This window comes from Podarcis vaucheri, assembly GCF_965113315.1.
Source record: "Podarcis vaucheri genome assembly, chromosome: 14".
NCBI classification, from domain to species: domain Eukaryota; kingdom Metazoa; phylum Chordata; class Lepidosauria; order Squamata; family Lacertidae; genus Podarcis; species Podarcis vaucheri.
Window position 1 is genome coordinate 6439933 of NC_138752.1, and position 18798 is coordinate 6458730.

General features: G+C 47.5%; 1 protein-coding gene across 2 annotated transcripts in view; it reads right to left on the bottom strand.

The window, feature by feature from the left end:
* Positions 1-11638, bottom strand: part of AQP9 (aquaporin 9) — a 29409-nt gene extending 17771 nt beyond the window's left edge. Inside the window, exons 1-2 of one of the 2 annotated variants that reach the window (XM_082198817.1) lie at positions 11491-11638; positions 10798-10924 (exon numbers count right to left, since the gene is read on the bottom strand). In XM_082198817.1, the coding sequence (XP_082054943.1) occupies positions 10798-10899 (102 nt within the window). In that variant the 5' untranslated portion in view covers positions 10900-10924; positions 11491-11638. Of the gene's footprint in view, positions 1-10797; positions 11360-11490 lie in introns of those variants that run through there. The other variant, XM_082198816.1, reaches the window with a different exon arrangement.
* Between the last annotated feature and the right edge of the window lie 7160 nt (positions 11639-18798).

The following is an 18798-nucleotide window of genomic DNA, read 5'->3' on the forward strand; positions in this document are numbered from 1 at the left end:
GCCAGCTTAAAAGCTTCCTTGGGAAATTAAAGGGGAAGTGGAGAGGCCAGGAAATCCTGATGCCAAGGTCAACCAAGAAAAATACAGTTTAAAATGAGAGATCCTCTATAAACCATTTGGTTTCTCTGATAATTTATCTTCCCCCAGCCCCACCCTGACACTAAACGTTTCATGAGATTTTAGTCTGTTTTATTAGATGTCAGTGGAACCCATTCCTCTTTGGGGTCTCCTCACGACCCACATTCAGGGTATTATTAATGGACTCCACTATAAAAATGTCCCTTCTCACGTTCAAACTTCTGCCCAGTTCAGAGCAGCCCCAAAGCATGGAACTCTCTGTAAAACTGGGCTGCATTTCACTTCCTTAAATGTTGTGAAAACAAGGGTGAATTTGACATTTCCTTCTCTAATTACAAGCAGTGATTCAGACTTTCCCCCCTGCAATAGCAGAGCTTCTCTTTGTGGCAAATGTTGAGTCCAGAGGGGGTGGGAATGGGGCTGCTACTAGGGATGGCAAGAAGGGATTTAGTTTGTTTCAGCTACCAAATTTACACTTCCCCAAACAATACACAAATCACAACACAGATACCCTTTGAAATTTACACTTCTATGAATTTTGCAGTTTAGATATCTGACAAAAATGAATGCATACAAAACTGTGTATAAAATGCATATATTGGTGAAAATGACATAAAATGTATTGTTTAAAAATGCACACAAGATGAGTTTATTAAGAGTAATGCCCACTAAAACACTGACAATTTTTCATGGGATTTTTTTGCAAACACACACACACACGGAAATGTAATCAACTGAATTTTAAGTCTGGGGAAATGAGAAACTGAAGAGAATCCATAGTTGTTGCCGTGGACACAAAACCACCCTACATGCCCAATTCTATGCTATAATTCGAGGCAGCCCTGTTTTCAGGGGTGCATATGGCCTGAGATCCACACTTCCAGAAACCTTTCTGATGCTGCACCTCAGAATCCTTTGTGACATTGCAAGAGAGCTCCCATTCATTTCACTGATGGTTGTGCCAGAGAAATTGCAGGTGGCGAGAGGTGAGGAAATGCAGTGCCGCATGGATTGTCCCACTCAGGCACAGTGAAACTGGCACAATCTGAATAAACCAGCCCCTCTTTGCTGACTTGGTCAGATGCTGGCCTGGCAGTTATGCCCCACACAATTCCCCCCCTGTTCCATTTCCTTGTATTATGTGACATTACACAAGTGGCAACCCGATATGCAGATAATCTCTTCTCAGGTGGTTTGGACTGCGCTCATTATAACACTTACCGGTACTTTCCCTCTTCACTAAAGAAGGGGGGGGGGAGGCAATTTCCTTCTTTGTCTCCTGCAGTCATTTACTCTAGAGTAGCCTGTCTTGCACTGGCTACACCAGCAGATGGTCAGCCTGGCCCAACTCAGCTCTGCCCCAAAGGGTGGGGAGGACAATAGAAAAACCAACCAGGACATGACAGAAGTCACTACACTGTGGTGGTTCTCCCTGAGATAAAAACAGCCTTTGTCAACCTGGTGCCCTCTAAATGTTTTGGACTACAACTCCCATCAGCCCCAGCCTGCAGTTCAAAACAACTGAAGGGCAACAGATTGGCGCATGTGGCTCTCCAAGGTTTCTGGGCCAGGCTTGTTTCTGGGGCTGCCTGGGCTCTCCTGGGCCTCCTCTATGCTTGGCAGGAGCTACGGCTGGCAAATCTGCACCTTTTTGCCCTCACTTCCCAGTTCTCATTATCCTTGCCGTTTGATTTTCCGCCCAGCGATAAATAAGAAAGATGGTAGCTATTAACCGAAAGCTTAGCTTGGCAGCGTGTGAGGATGGCCGCCTGGGCCGCCTCTGCCAAAAAGCCCTTGCCTCACAAGACACCGGATCCTTGTTTTTGTCTGGAAGGTGGCTAACCTCACATGGAGGAAAACAGTTCTCCCTCGGAGGAGGGAGCAGCCCCCTTATCCCTAGGAAGTTGCCGTGTTTCATCAGCAGCCCACTCATAAGGGAGATTAAAGACCGGTGTCTTTTTCTTTCAGCTGCTTTCAGGAAGTATGTATTAGTGTTTCCAAGATACATAAATATGACTTTCCAGTATAAATAGGGTTTTTCTAAGAGGTCTGGGCCCTCAGCTTTTGGAAGAACAGGGCCTCCCTGGGTGGCCTCCGCCAGGCTGGTAATTCCTTTGGCCTCCATCTCACTTCGTTAAATGGGGATTAGAGAGACGGCTACCCTACAGTTGGGATCCGCCTTTGCCAGAGGATGTTCGATGTTAGCGAAGCTGACTAGAAACTGAGGCAGAAATGTCTGATAATAAATAATAATATAATAATAATAATTTATTATTTGTACCCCGCCCATCTGGCTGGGTTTCCCCAGCCACTCTGGGCGGCTTCCATAGAAACAAAAAATACAGTAAAATATCACAGATTAAAAGCTTCCCTGAACAGGGCTGCCTTAAGATGTCTTCTAAATGTCAGGTAGTTATTCATCGCTTTGACATCTGATGGGAGGGCGTTCCACAGGGCGGGCGCCACTACCGAGAAGGCCCTCTGCCTGGTTCCCTGTAGCTTTGCTTCTCGCAATGAGGGAACCGCCGGAAGGCCCTCGGCGCTGGACCTCAGCGTCCGGGCAGAATAAAGTCACCTTCTCATCCTTTCTTAAGAAGGGCATTTGGGGCTGGATTAATGAATAAGGTAAGGGTGATTTAGAGTCCTGGATAAATTGTCTTATGACAAGGAAAGGCCCATGGTGTACATTCATTTTATCCCATTATCAGCTTTAGTCTAACAGGTGTGGTAGGTTTTTTGGGGAACCACAGAAATATTCAAAACCTATTTAACCAGAGATCATAGAACGATAGAGTTGGCCTCGTAAGCCACTTAGTGGAGTGCATTGCAAAACATGAGAATCCTCGTTGTTATGTATTTTTACATGGCTGTTTATTTGTATATATATTTTTAAAAATTATATGTATGTTTATGATGGCCTATATTTGTAATGCCTAATAAAGTTTTGGCGAAGTAAGTAAGCATTGCAAGAAAAGGACAATGATTTGCATACATTCGCATGTGCATAGATGCAAATTTTGAAATAACAGTATAAATGAAAAAGAGATACAATATATCTCACCACAGAGGGGTTTCCCAGATGACCCTTATGGCCCCTTCCATCCCTACAATTCTACGGTTTTATGGTAGGATTGCTATACATCTAGAATTTCCCAGACATAGACTATATTCTGCTCTTGCTAGGAGTGTCTGGGCATAAATTGCTTTAATGTCCGAGAAAATCCGGATGTATGGCAGCCCTATTCTATGGCTTTTCACCTTTTTAAATATGGCAACCCTATTCTATGGATGTTCTTGGACTCCAGCTCCCATCAGCTCCTTCTGGCATGGCCATCGGTCAAGGATGCTCCTGGCCAGGAATGATGGGAGAGGCAGTGTGGCACAGTGGTTAGGCTGCTGGACTAGGACCTGGGAGACGGGGCTTCAATCCCTGCTCAGCCATGAAACTCACTGGGTGTGAACTTGGGCCTCTTAGCCTAATAATAGAGGACACAATTGATTCAGCAGTGCAGAAATGCCTGAATGAGTGAACATGCTGTCCAAATGATGGTGGGATGACTGTGTACACACCATAGGCAACAACTGTGCTCTCTTTTCACCTTCAGCTCTTTCAAAAACTGCCATCCATCTGCAGCCTAGCAAGAGAGCAATCTGAGAAATATCCTCTGCAACATTGCCAGGGGGCTGGGGAGCACGGCCTGCAGCTGGCCGCCCGGACATTAACAATGACTGATACGTGGTGAGATTTGACCCATTTCTCTTGGTGCAGGTGACACATAACTCTCTGGTAAAGTACTGAATTGGCTGGACAACTAAGTGGCTCTTCCTTGATAATTAGTTATATATTTATCGTTTCTCTGCTGCATATTAGAAGGTAATCAAACTTGCAGTAATAAAATGGGCCAGATCCATTATTCCATAGGTCTCCAAGGAACACAATCAATACCCTTTCAGGTTCAAATGGATTTCCCTTCATTTGGTTTCAGGCCCAAGTTTAATTTATATATTAAAAAAGCAGCTTGGAATTAAAGATGGCCATTTAAGTACTCAAAAACTGTGGATGTAAGCCATACCAAGATTGCTTTTTCAAAGACCGCTTCCATTCAAATGGCAGAATGTGAGATTATCGCTCAATCACAAATTGTATGTTCCATAAGGCGATAGCCAAACTCTATACATTTTAAAGCTTTTAAAACTCATAAAGGTCTGGTTCTAATTGCACATGGAAAATTAAACCTGTACACTCAAAACATTATGACTGTGTTTTTGTAAAAAAGAAAGAAAGGTAGTTTTTACATGTAAAAACATTAAGCAGGAATAGAAGTGTTAAAATAGTAAATAGAAAAGGAACTGGCTGTATTTTCTCATGTGGATGAGTTCTGATGGCTTGTGCCTGGGTGCTAAAACCCTTTTTTTATAGACAGGCAAGCATTACAAGGAGTTGGAAAATGACCACTGTGCGTTATGGTGGCCATGAGTCCCACAATCAGAACAGCAAGGAAGCTTTGTTATATATTGTCTTGGCATTATATCCCAGATTAAAGTCTCATCCTTCCTCCGAAAAAAGGTGGAAGTGGTTACCTGCCGTTTACCATCACAACAATCAGGTGAGATAAATTGGGCTGGGAGGGAAAGAGGCCTGATTCACAGGTGCCAAATCAGGGTTGATTAAACTACGGTTTCTTAATTGTTCATTTGTTTGAACCCTGCTCAGCAGCTGAACTATGGTTTGTTTACTGGTAACAAACTGATCTAATGCCATGATTTGCTCTTACAAGCTTTGGTTTTTACTAAAGAACACAAAAAGAGCCTGCTATATCAGGCCAGTGGCTCATCTAGTGCAGTATCCTGTTCTCACAGTGGCTTCCCAGATGCCTGTGGGACACCTGCAAGCAGGCCCTGAAGACAAGACCACTCTCCCCTCCTGCAGCCTCTGGCAACTGGTATTCAGAAGCAGGCTGCCTCCAAGCATCTTTCAACCGTGGCCTGGTGTTGTGCAGGGCTCCAGCACCCTTCCTTAACCATGGTTTCTTTGAGCACCCCATCTCACCAAACAACAAAAGCACTTGGCAAGAGCAGCTGGGAAACCAACCCAACCCAAGCTCTCTGGTATGTTGAAAGGATAGCTCCGTTGGTAGAGCCTGAGACTCAAGGTCAAGGGTTCAAGCCCCATGTTGGGCAAAAGATTCTTGCTTTGCAGGCGGTTGGACTAGAATCACCCTTGGGATCCCTTCCAACTCTCCAGTTCTATGATTCTATTATTCTACTGGCACCCAAAAATTCAGAGGTGGCCTAATAGTAATGAGTCACAGGATACTGGAGTAGGCAACAGCTGGCCCCCCCTGCTAAGAGAGGGTGGCTGATTTAAGCTGGGTGAGTGTGAAGAGGAAAACAGCAGTTTGGGTTGTCTGAGGGAGAGAGAAGGAAAGATGAGAGGGAGAGAAGGCTGTGATCTGGCTGAGGATCTGGTCTGGGTTCACAGATCTGCTGCTTTTCAGGCGTGCCTCCTGTGGCCTCCACTTACACTCTGCCTGCAAATTTGTAATTAAAGTATTTCAAAAGTGCCTCATGCCATTTGCAGTGCTCTAAATTGCATCCAAAGGAAGCCAAATTCAGGCATTGCAGGAACTTCTCAATATTCTGGGTAGTAGAGAATGTCCCTCAGCTGAGAGTACGAAATGGGAAAAGTAAACATCCACAGCAGGAGCCTTCACTAACTTGGTGCCCTCCAGATGTTTTGGACTACAGCTCCCATCAGCCCCAGATGGGACTGAGAGGCAGAAACAGAAGGAGGGCGCCAGGCTGCTGAAGGCTGTGCCACTTTCAGCGCTCTGAATTGAAAGGATTGTCTGCCTTCAGCCATTGTGCTCTACATCTGCTGGGTAAAATGGAAACACTGGACAGCTTGTTACGATGGGGTGAAAGTACCAGCAACTTTAGAGCCACACCCATTGATAGCCTCTAGAGATCTTTCCCAGCTATCACACGGGGTTTTTTGTTTCTTTATAAAATAAATCACACTAAGGAGGGCACTTGATCATGTCATTGTCCAGGGCTGTCCTTCCAAGTTAAACTCCAGACTGGCGCTCACACAGATGGCATTTTCTGGCCTCCAGGGGACTGTCAGGGTGGTTATTTTAGTCTGGATGTGCTTCCCTGGAAAACGTGCCACCCTCGCCTCTTCTCCAGCCTTATCTCCAGCCTCTCCAGCCTTATCTGGCAGCTCCCCTTTTCAGCAGCCCTCAGCCAACACATCTGCAATGTGAGTCGCCACTGTTATGCATCTACAATTCCTGGCTTCATCTTGACTGGACCCCTCGGGGACTGAAACTGGGCCGTAGTGGAGCTGCCTGTTGCTGGCATGCCAGAGACAAAAGAAAGGCAGGCGCTTGGCTAAGAGTGACCTGCTCTGACCAGGACTGGGGAGCTTGAACAGAAAAGGGAGAGCAAAGGGTGCTGCCCCTTGCTTGGTTGCTGCCTCTGGGTCTAGCCAACCAGATCCGAGGGATGTCCTTCCCCTTGGCCGGATCCTGTATTTCTGCCTTGGCAAACACTCGTTTTCTCTCCCACCCCCGCCTTGAGCATCTGATTCATTTCAAATTCATTTCAAATACCTGTAGCTTGCTTTTCCATTTCAAATAAAGTTCCCAAAATGAGTTGCAATAATTTGAGGAATCAAAGGAAGACAAGCGGAATACCAACTCGCCAGATTGCAGTGCAATAAGAAGCACCACCAGTCAGATCTCCCTTTATACAATGTCAGGAGCTGGAATCAGGAGCAGGTCAGTAGTAAAACACCCAGTGTCAGTTAACACTATTCAAAGAAACCCAAAACAGTGCAGGCCTAGTGATCACAGCAACTCTTCCCAGTAGGTCTTGCCCCAAGTAGGCAGTTGTGAGGACTGAAGGTCCCCGACTCCCCACCGCTCTCTAAGACTCTCTCCCAGGTCCTTCCCCAGCAACCTGAGGCTCCTCCATATTGTCTTTCTTTGCTTTACCCTCTTCATTCCTTTTTCTGTTCTAGGAGACAAGGCGGGAGGGGAGCTGGTCACAGCAGGAGGGGAAGACTTCCTGGCTTCTTCAGCAGCCTGCCTGACCTACTCTTGGCCCCCTTCCTCTCCAGCCTCTGCTTCTGCTCTTCTGCTCTCTGCCCCAGCCTCTTCCTGCTCATTGAACCCTGTTACCTCTTTCAGCTTCTGACACCTTCTCCTCCCAGTCTTCTCCCTCTGACCACTCATCGTTGTCCCACCACCAATCCCCTGGCTCTGAGCCTTGGGGTTCCCCTGGGGGTTCCCTTGAGGGTTCCCCACCATTCCTCTGCATCCCGCCAGTCCATGGCATAGGGCCCCCAAGAAGCAGCCATCTTGGGAAGGAACTGGAGAAGGGCCTGTGCTGAAAATTCTGATTCTCAGACATGTTCAGATAGGAGAAGAGGACCTCCCAGCATTTGTTGTATGCAAAGGGAAGAGGAATTGTGTTCCCTCCAGAGGTGGTGGTGGTTGCCATCTGTGACACAATTTCCATGCTGCAGGTCTCAGATTGGGTGGGGAGGGAGACCCCCCAGATTTCTCCTGCTCCAGGCAGCTGCTGTCTAGATTGCTGGCTACCCCACAGCAGAGGATCACAGGGGCTGGCAGGCTGCAAATCATGGGCAGCAAAGCCATGCCAGACTATGATTACTTCTGCATTCCAGGGTTCTCTTGCTATCTGGGCCAAGCATCAGCCACCTCCATCCTGGCTCTTGCCACCCCTTGCTTTCAGCTCTCAGTTTACCCTCCTTTAGCCCTGTAGTGTATCAGTCATGGACACTGTGATGTTCCCTCCCTGCATAGGCAAATAAATGTCCACTAGCTGTGCTAACAAAGCCCCCCCCCCCACTGCTTTCCTAACCTTTGACCTTTGTCTGTGCAGTTTGTTGTCTTCTGGTGTCTGTTTGATGTTGTGTGTCATTGCAGGTCATTTGTTCTGGAAACCAGCTGGAATAATGTAGAAAAAAACCCCAATTGCTCCTAGGACATACTCTCCAACATTTCTCTGATGAAAATAGGGGCGTCCCATTCCATAATGATAATTCTACTATTTATACTCCACCCATCTGACTGGGTTGCCATTCTGGGCGGTTTGTAACATATATATAACATATATAAAGCACAGCTTTAACATATATAGAAACATCATGTAAAAACATCCCTATACAGGGCTGCTCAGATGCCTCAGGGGTCAGACAGCTCCATACCCTTGAATATTTCTGCAGTGAAAATAGGGACGTCTCAAGGAAAAGCAGGACATTCTGAGATCAAATCAGAAACCGAGACGGCGTCTGTAGATCTAGGACATCCCTGGAAAATAGGGGCACTTGGAGGGTCTGTTAAGATGCTCAGGACAATATGGGCCTAAGCTGAGAGCCAGCACCTGGACTTTGAAAATAATTAAAATTATGCAAGCGTCCATTTTGTGTTTGCTTTTATAGGGATAGAGATTAATTCTCAAGCCCAGTTTGAATTTAGTTTCCAGTTGGGGGAGTAGCCCAGGTTCCAGTTGGCAGGGGGGTGATTTCTTGAACAGATCGAGGGAATCTGCATTCCACAATGTTCCAATCAAGAGTTTGGGTAGAGCGGAATGCATTCTGGACTTAAAAGTTCTGTTCTTAGACTTCAAAGTGGCAACACTCTTAGGGGCATCTTGTGTTGGTACCACCAACTGTAGGATCATATAGAAACTTTTTTAAAGTGTTTATAAGCCCCTGAACAATGCATTTTCTGTTACTTGTTCCATGAAAATCAACAGGTGTCCCATCATTTATCTCATATCAAAGATCTACCTTATCTGAGATCTATTTTTATTCCAGCTGTTCATTCCTGGTTCATCAATAAATAAAATAAAATGAAACACAACAAATTGTGTGATCAAAATATGGGGGGACTTGTTAGATAAACACTAAAACAGCATGCATGGTGTAATCTGAATGTGACTCCGATTATGTAGTTCAATTTACCATATATTGATTTCATAAAAGCTTGTAAAAAACAACAACCCCTCAAAGTGGTTTACAAAAAAGATAAAGCAAAAAAATTATCGATAAGAAGGCATGGTCTCTTTCAATGTATTCTGCAGCTTCCCTTCATTTCAATGGGGCTTGCAGGGAGAACAGTCTTGTGGATTACACCCCATGGTAATTCATAGAAATTCCTCACCTCCGGCACCAAAATGTGCCAGGCCAGTACAAACTTGCAAAGACCTGTGCTTACTTCTTATTTGGAAGCCCTCAGCAGGGGCAGATTTAGGGGAGCACGACTGGTTCGCCCACACTGGGCGCCGAGCCGAGAGGGTGCCTCAGGGGGTGCTGCAACAATGACTTGGAACAGAAGGCGAGAGCCAGGGTGTGGGCAGACTTTGGGTATCTCACAGGGTGTAGCTGAGATTTGAAAGCTCAAAATCTGCCACTGGCCTCAGGCACCTTATTATCTCACAGGCTCAGTTTCTCAGTCTGTAAAATGGAAGTTCTAACTATGGCTGGAAATAAGCGTGAGCTACAGTTTCCCTGGCAAACTACTCTAAACACACAGACCCTGGGTTGTTGCAAGGACAAACAGCATTTGTGTTATTTAGCACGTTGCCATAGAAATAGGTAGCTATAGTTGTTAACTGAAACCCAAAAACCCAACATGTTTTGGATTAAGTCAGCCTTCTCCAACTGGCGCCCTCCAGCTGGTCTGAATGCCAGCTGGGACTGGTGGAAGTTGAAGTCCAAAACATCAGGAGGCGGCTGGGTTGAAGGAAGGCTGGGCTGTGTTAGTGATGCGTTCCTGCCTGAACTTCCCTTCCCACCCTTTGTTGTCTTTCCCCGTGTTGAATTTTGGATTGTAAGACTCTTGGGGCAGGGAGCTGTCCTCTTGAACCTTTCTAAATCATCAGGCACACTGAGAGCACCATAGAAATAGTCGTAATGTGCTGGGCATAGAAAGGGCAGCTTGTGCATTATGTGAAAAAAAGCATGCACCCAGCCACCCTTTGCACAGCCCGCCCAACACCAGTTTAGCCAGTAAGCACTGGGGATGAATAAACTGGGGAGCAAATCTGAGAATTTCACTTTCCCTCAGTTTATTATTTTTCCAGTCCTAAATTCAGTTTCTCCACATTTCCTCATCAACTAGCAAACTTTTTTTTAGGTCCTGAAAATTCTCCAGCATTTTAACATGCATTTTATACCTAATACAATACATCACATTTCTTGTAAATGGCATAAAAGTTTTATTACAATCAAGTTATATATTTAACTTGCCAAATAAAGTCAAGCAATAATATTTTTGCAAAGCAATTTTCTCTAACACAATGTGCTTTCGTATGTCATTTTCACCAATGCATGCATTTATTTGCACACGACCCTAGTAGATACACATCATTTGGGCTGGAGAAATGCAAAATTTGGAGACGTGTGAATTTCAAAGGATGGCCTCATTTTGCTCTGCACACTTTTGGAAACTGCTAATTTGGTGACTTTCCCTTTAAATGAAAACAGACTTGAATGTGCCCCTCATCCCTCAATCTGGGACTGCTATGTTTTATAAGGCAGCACAACAGCTGAGTGGGCAGCGCACCTCAACCTTCCTTGCTGAACTGCTGTGGCAGAAGATATCACTCACCAGTTGCTCTGCTTTGGGTCAACCCTGTTAGGAAGGAAAAGAGGGAGGGAGGCAGGCAGGAAGCTGCTCAACTTACTACAAGAATGAACGTTCCCAGGAATTCTGAGAGGGCTTCCTTCACCAAGTGGTTCTTCAGGGCCAATTTTTCCTTGAAGCTCCTCTTCATGTTCTTGCTCATTTTGGCTCCTTCTTGCTTGGTGCTTCTGGAGCCAGGCAACAGAAGAACGGTAGTAGCTTTACAATCTTCTCTGCAATTGTCACTTTCTTCCCCCCCTTTTCTTCTTAACTTTGGCACTCCTCCTCATATGTTGAAATACGAGCTGTGGAGTGCCGCAACACAGTCCTTGGAATCATCTGATCGTTCCAGAGCTTTACAGAGACCACTTCACATTCCCTGCTCGTTCATTGAGAGTTTCCATCATGTGCTTTTCCTTCCTGGTCCTGCAGGCACTATTTATATCAGGCCTGACTAGATAATAACACACGTCAGCTCACTTCCAGGAACTAGCCCACACTTTCCCTCCTAATTCCCTCCTAATTTCTGGCTCTCTGGATTAATCATTACCTGCTAATCATGACCCCCACCTCCAAAATAAACACCCATGCAATTAAACAAGCTGAGGGCGGGGGGGGGGGGGGGACAGGACAGAAAGGCAGGCAAACGATCTCTTATATTACCTGCCAAATGCAAAAGCACTGCAGTAATTGGCTGGTTTTAAAAAAACAACAACACAACAACCCTCAAAAGATTTTTCCTTTGGATGCTTACCAGGATGTGTGTCCATACTGAAAAGGTGAGAGTCAGATTGCTGCTTGCATTTGTGGAATGCATTCTGTCTCCACATGCCCAGGTGAACAGAGAGCATTTCAGGCAAGGCAAATCAATGGCATCCCACCAGAGAACCTTCTGGGTGTTGAAAACATCAATTGAACCCTGCTGGATCATTCAGACTCCTCCGCCAAGGAGCTTCTCGAGGCAGTTTACAAGTAAGCAAAGATAAAAACCACAACGGTCCAATTATTACAAAACAAATTATTACAAAAAAGAGGAACAAAGAGCAGCACTAGCTATCAACATATTAAGCAGGAACGGAATCAAAAACTTGCTTAAAAATGAAAGGTTTTCAATTCCCGGTAGAACAAAGATGGAGAAGAAGAGGACCCCTAGCCTCTTGAAGCAGGGAGTTCCACAGGCAGAGCCACCACAGAGAAAGCCCTGCCATCATGTCGCATCATGGGGGCAGGGGCAACAGCCAACCTTAAAGGATTTTGGGCAGAGTCACATAAGAGGAGACTGCCCTTCAAGGAGTATGGTCTCAAGCTTTTTTTAGACTTTAAAGGGTCTCAGTTCAAGTAGATCAACAGCCACTTCGGGTCTCAGATCACAGGTTCATTCCTGGTGGAGCCCTTCAATTTCTCTTTGTTCTCCACTCTGGTGGTGGATCAGAGGCTCCAAACTTGGACCCCAGTCCCCAAGCGGTCTCTGTAGTTGCACCCAGGGCCTCAAGGCACAACTCCGCAATCAAATCTGATTTCCCACTGGTACCCTGGGAGTCCCCTCCATCTTTTTTTCTCTTGCTGCCCCTGGATCACTTCACCCCCTGCTCCAAACTGAAAATCAAAGTCCTGCCACAAGTCTTTATCTGGGGGCCCCTTCTTCAGGAACAGCTGGCCCAGTCACCCAAGCTGACAGCCACGTACTCCCCTCTCTGCTTATTCCCAGTCTCTCTCGCGCTCCTCATGGGCCCAAATAAAGGCAGGTAACACAGCATCTCTTGCTCCCCAAACTCACAGGACCCTAGAGGCTGGGGCCTGCTTAAGGCCTGCACTCAGTATAGGGACTGGTGCCCATCCCACAAGGCCATCTTGGGGCACCCAGAAGGCAAAGTCTTGGGAGGGTTTAGTCTCACCCAGTTCAGCAGGCACTACCCTGGTGCATGCCCACGGATTGCCAACTTTCTCCACCACCACTTCCTCAGGTACCAGCTGCTCTTCCTGCATGCTCACACATGCCTCCCATTTCTTCTGCTGCCCCCCTTCTTCTGGCATTCTGCAGGCACTAGTTCCTCTCGCTCATGCATGCCCACCTCTTCCATCTCCTCCTGCACCACTGGCACACATGGAGTGAAGAGGTCGATGAGCAGCAGCTCTTCACCTCCATCCTGCATTTTGCTCTACTCACTGTCCTCCTGCATCCCTTTTCCCCAAGGGGTTGAGACTGAGCAGAAGCAGCTCCTCAGCTCCAACCAGCTTGCCCTTCTCCATAAGAGCCAACTCCTAGGGGCTGCGGGGACTTCAGCCCCCACAATAAAATATTTGAGGGGGCTGGGCCCCCCAAAGTTGATGCATTCAAATGGTGTGCATGCACTGTGTCATGTGATCAGTTATGTGGGGCAGGGCTTACCTGGGTCCCCTACAATGTTCTATTCAAGATGGCACCCCTGCCCTTCACAGAGGCATCGTCTTCCCCCTTGCTTTCAGCTACTGACTGCCTCTGTTTGCAGTCCCAGCCCCTCTGCTGCCCATTTGCACTCTGGATCTCTCTGCCCACTCCTTCCATCTGGGTGCCTTGCAGCAGGTTCCTGGGTCACTTTCAACCCCCTGTAGCATCTCACACAGCATGGCCCTCATCTTGTGTGGAGTCACGCTTTCCTCCCCATGGAGACTTATCACCCACTTTGCCACCAGGGAAAGAACCAGGGCAAAAAGAAAGAAAGAACAGCTACTTTCTGGCAGAATTTAATCAGGGTCTTGTATCAGGACCAACACAGGGCTTGGTCAAGGCATTGCGCAAAGACTGCAGGAGTAGGTTCATCAAGGACATAACAGGAAAAGTATATGTCAGCTTGCACATAATCTGATTTGGGGTTTTCTTAGAAACTTGGAAGGAGCTATAAGCCAGTTTCATCAGAAAACCAACTTCTGCTTTGCAAAATGCCTTGGTCAGAAGGGTGGGCGAAGCAGTTGTTGGCATCTGTCTGTCTCTGGAGACAATGGAGGAGTGCGGCTTTGGGAGTGAAGTAAAACTGTTGGAAGGTTGCAGCGCCTGCTGTGGCTGTAGAAATCGATACAGGAGAGGCATGTTTTGTTGCAGCTGGGGCAGATGGAGGAGTCTGATTGTGCTGCTGCAGTTGCACCATGGGGCTTCTTCTCTCTGCACTCCTTCCAGTGGTCATTCCTCCTCTGGACACTGCTATGAATGTACAACCTGACTATCTGCCTCCAGGCGCTGTGGTCGTCTGCAAGGGAGTCCCACACCGGGGTGGGGGGGTGTTGTTTGATGTTTCCAGCCTTCACGCCACATTTGCAGACATCTTTGTAACACAGAGTTGGAGAAGCAGTATAGACACCAGAAGCTGTTTCCAGCCTTCCTCCTCTTTCTCCCCCCCCCCCCGCTTCCCCTGCTCTTTCAGATCTCATTTATTCCAGCACCACTCCCATACCCTCCAACATTTTTGCCCCCAAAATTGGGGCGTCAAAAGGGGTGCACCTTCCTGTCCAGGGCTCTGGCGCTTGTCAGCTGGGTTGCGCCAGAGCCCTAGTATGACCCTGCTGACCTGTGCCAGAATGAGCATGTTTTGCAAGACATTCAGGGCTTCTTATAGGGAAGCCCAGTTCTTTTGGGCACTCCATGTTAAGCCCCGATCTGTGGAGAAGGCCCACCATGGGAGCTACCATCAGCAAACTGGGTACTGTAGCCCCATGGATAATTGACACAGAAGCTTCTTTCTGTGAGAGTCTTAAGTCCTTCTTGGCTAAACCAAGGGGAGGATATAGGAAGATCAGTAATATAAAAGGTGGTGGTGGGGATGTCACACAGGGGACATTCCCAGCCCTATTTGGAGATGCCAGTGGGAACTGAGCCTGTGACCTTGTGTGGTCAAAGCATGGGCTCAACCACTTTGCTCTGATCTTTCTCCCAGTATCAGAAGAATAGGCAGCAAGTCTCTCAGCAGAGGCAGGTTTCTCAGCATGAGGAGCAAGCACTGAGGTTGGGCCCAGGGCTTCATAGGGCCTGGTGTGCTGGGACTGACTGGTTGGGAGCAGCTGATGGGATGCTCTGGAAAGTTGGCACTGTAGCCTAGAAGCTCCAGTCTGCTGGGTTTGCAGAGGGAGTGAGGAACATGGTAGAATAATAATAATAATAATAATAATAATAATAATAATAATAATAATAATTTATTTATATCCCGCCCATCTGGCTGGGTTTCCCCAGGCACTCTGGGCGGCTTCCAACAAAATATTAAAAATACATTAAAACATCAGTCATTAAAAACTTCCCTAAACAGGGCTGCCTTCAGATGTCTTCTAAAAGTCAGAGAGTTGTTTATTTCCTTGACATCTGATGGGAGGGCGTTCCACAGGGTGGGCGCCACTACCGAGAAGGCCCTCTGCCTGGTTCCCCGTAATGTCACTTCTCGCAGTGAGGGAACCACCAGAAGGCCCTCGGTGCTGGACCTCAGTGTCCGGGTAGAACGATGGGGGTGGAGACGCTCCTTCAGGTATACTGGACCGAGGCCGTTTAGGGCTTTAAAGGTCAGCACCAACACTTTGAATTGTGCACGTAAATGTACTGGGAGCCAATGTAGGTGGCCGCTCCTAGTCACCAGTCTAGACCAATGCATTTTTCTGCCTGGAGAAGTTTGTGTACACCCACACCCACCGACACCCACACCCTACATACAAAAGCTGACTGGAGCAGCAGCTGAATATTGTTTCAGCACTGGTGAAGGGCAGCGTCTTCTAACGCGACTGAGGCAGGAGGCTACCTTAAGGGTGCAAGGCAGGTCACGTGGCCTAGAGAGGAATGGCTGGGGATTCTACAAGGAAGAGTCAGGGGCCTGCTGTTATGACCTCCTCCAGAGGATGTTGCCTCACTCTGCCTAATGGTAGAGCCAGCCCCTACGTTCAACACAAGCCCCAACATGTGAGTGAGTGTGTGCACACGTGCATGGACACAAACACACACCCTTTCTCTTTCACACACTGTTATTTAATCCCTGGAAGGAAATGTGCCATTGCTGCTGCCACAGCATGCCCCTGACAGTTCCCTTGCCCAGTTAGTCAATATGAGATTATAAAAAGGGTGTGAAATTCAGGCATTAACATTTACCCAGAGCAGTTTTTGTTTAGTTAGCTGTGGCATACCTGCTGGGGCTTGTGAGAGTCCCCTGGAGGCTTCAGGTGCAGCCTAAGTCCTGTGAGGCGTGCCCTTGCCCACCAGGCAGCAACATGCTGGATGCTTGACCATGTATTCAATAGGCAATGTGATCTAGCTGTCCTTTGTTCCAGGTCTCTTATTCAGGGCTGCAAGGTGTGGTGGAACAACACCCCATGTAAACCTATAATCTACATGGGGAAGTGCTGTAGCTTAATGGCAGAGCGTCCGACTCACATGCTGAAGGTCCCAGGTTCAATCCTTGGCATCACCAGGTGGGGTTGAGAAGGTCTCCTGCCTGAAACGCTGGAGAGCTGCTGCCAGTCAGTGTAGGAAATAGAAAGCGAGATGAACCATATTGTCTGACTCAATATAAGGCAGCTTCCTATGTACATTTGTTCATTCCATCAGCCCAGCCTTTTAAATTTCAGATCCCTCCTTTCTTCCATCAAGAAAACAGTGATGTGCAGGGGGGCTTCCCAAGCTGTGTCCACTCCAGATCTGCTTCTCTTCAACAAGGCAGCTGCATCTGGATGGCCCACAACAATATTTTGCTGTCTGGAGCAAAGGACAACATTTTGCTGCCTTGACCGCCCCACAGCCCTCACTGGCTGAAGTTGGCCAGGCGGAGAGTTGAATGTTACTCCCACCCTGGTGACAGAGCAGTGTCCCCCACCTCACCAAGCTAGTTTAGGGGGACACTTCTACTCTAGGGTTACCAGACGTCCCCATGTGCACAACACATGACTACCGCTGCTGCCGACACTGCCAAAGGGGAACCGGGGGTGTCTGGTGGTACAGATCTCCTGCCCCCTGCCCCCTTTGTTTCAACTGATCGGGGGAGGCTCGGGTTGTGGGTGGGCGCTTGTTGCTCAGATTTTTAAAAACTCTGCTCATTTATGTTTCACAGGGTGCAAAAGAAGGGCTTTGCACCTTTATGCAATATGCATGTGTGCTTGGGCCCAGGGTCTTTTGCCTCACCATCCCCACTACTGACTCCCTGTTGCTACTCAGCTTCAAAAAAAAGAAAGAAAGAAAGAAAAGGGGGGGTTGGAAAGAAAAAGAAAAGAAAAAAAGAAGTGTCCCCAGATTCATTGGAAAAAATTCTGGTAACCATATTCTACTCACCTGCCCTCCAGCACCTCCCTGCCACTGCCCATCCCCTGGCCTCTACTACCTGACACAGCTGCTTTACTCTACCTAATGGTTTCATTTCATTGTAAACTGATTACTGTCTGAAAGATCTCAAGGCAATTTACAGTAGATAAACACATAAGGGTGTATCAGAGGTACACACAGTAGGAGAGGGTCTTCTTGGTGGCTGCTCCCAGGCCTAGGAACTCCCTTCCTAGAGAACTTTGGTGGTTGTCTTTTCGCTGGCAGGCAAAGACTTTCTTGTTCCAACAGGCTTTTGGGAACTGACTGTATGGAAAGGGCTTGTGCTGTGATGTTTCTGTTGTAACAATTGGTATGTTTTAATAGAGAGTGAGTATGTAGTCCGCCCCCTCTTGGTGTCTAATTGTTTTTTAATGGTAGCTAATATCTGAAAGAGCAATGGACTCATGCCCCAGCCACACTGGTCACTGACCATCTAATACTCCTCCCCATCCCTCACCTGAGAAGGGGCCAGATTGATACCAGAGCAAGCTCTCAGCCTGGAGGATGTTGAACTCCTTTCATCCACTCATTTGCAGCTATAGAGTCACAACATGCCTGAGTCTGCACAACTGATAAAGGGACCTTCAACACTGGTAGCAGATGCAGACATCAACCTGACACTCAAGGTGGCTCTGAAGGTCACCATGAACTCAGTTGGTTGGGCCAGCCCTCATGCCTGGGACTCCTTGCCTTGGATACTGTGTGTATTGGGCTTTGCCACCAAGGGGGTAGATCCCTTTGTTTCAGAAAAATCTTCAGGGGCCTTTTGGGCCAGGTTTCTCACGATAAGGCAGCAGGAGTGGGTGGCAGCAGTTTGCATTTACTGGGCAATAAGCAGACTTATTTTTGGATTAGGGAATGTCTCTGGGTGAGGCCTTTACAGGAGGCAAAATCTTAGAGGGAGGGGTCGTGGCAAGTACCCAAAAGGCTATCCAAGGCAATAATGATTCCCCTTCTGTGTAACATTTTATGAGCTCCTAGGAATCACCCAGTGCCACAAAGGGAGATGCAGGCAAGGTACACAGGGAGGAGTGAGAGAGTCATAATCCTTTAAGACCGTAATTACCCTTTTATGTTGGGCCTGTTTCCTTTTACTGCTGCTTTTCTTCTTAGGGCTGCTAACTTAAATAAAGGAAAGGTGATTTATGGTCACAGTGCAGTGTGTTAAAGGGCGTGGGGATCTTCCTGTGGCCTTGCATGCTGGGAGTGCTCTTTAAGCCATATTCTCTAAGGACCACAGGACCCAAGCATCTGACCATTCGGATTCTGTTTCTATCACCAGTGTCCAGGACCTGAAAACCAGGCTCAAGCAATGCCAACTTTTGCCCTGAACCCAGAGCTCCTCCTTGTGCTCTGGGTTCCCATCCTGCTCAACTCTCAGCTGCCAGATTATTCCAGGCTTGGCTCTGAGGAACTCCAGGGCTAGGACCTCCTTTGCCTCCAAGTCCCACCACCTGACTTTGACATAGAAGAGGAAGAGTTTGGATTTGATATCCCGCTTTATCACTACCCGGAGGAGTCTCAAAGCGGCTAACATTCTCCTTTCCCTTCCTCCCCCACAACAAACACTCTGTGAGGTGAGTGGGGGTGAGAGACTTCAGAGAAGTGTGACTGGCCCAAGGTCACCCAGCAGCTGCATGTGGAGGAGCGGAGACGCAAACCCGGTTCACCAGATTACGAGACTACCGCTCTTAACCACTACACCACACTGGCAACGTCATTTCATGCTGCCTCAGATTTCATGCCATCCTACTCTTCGGG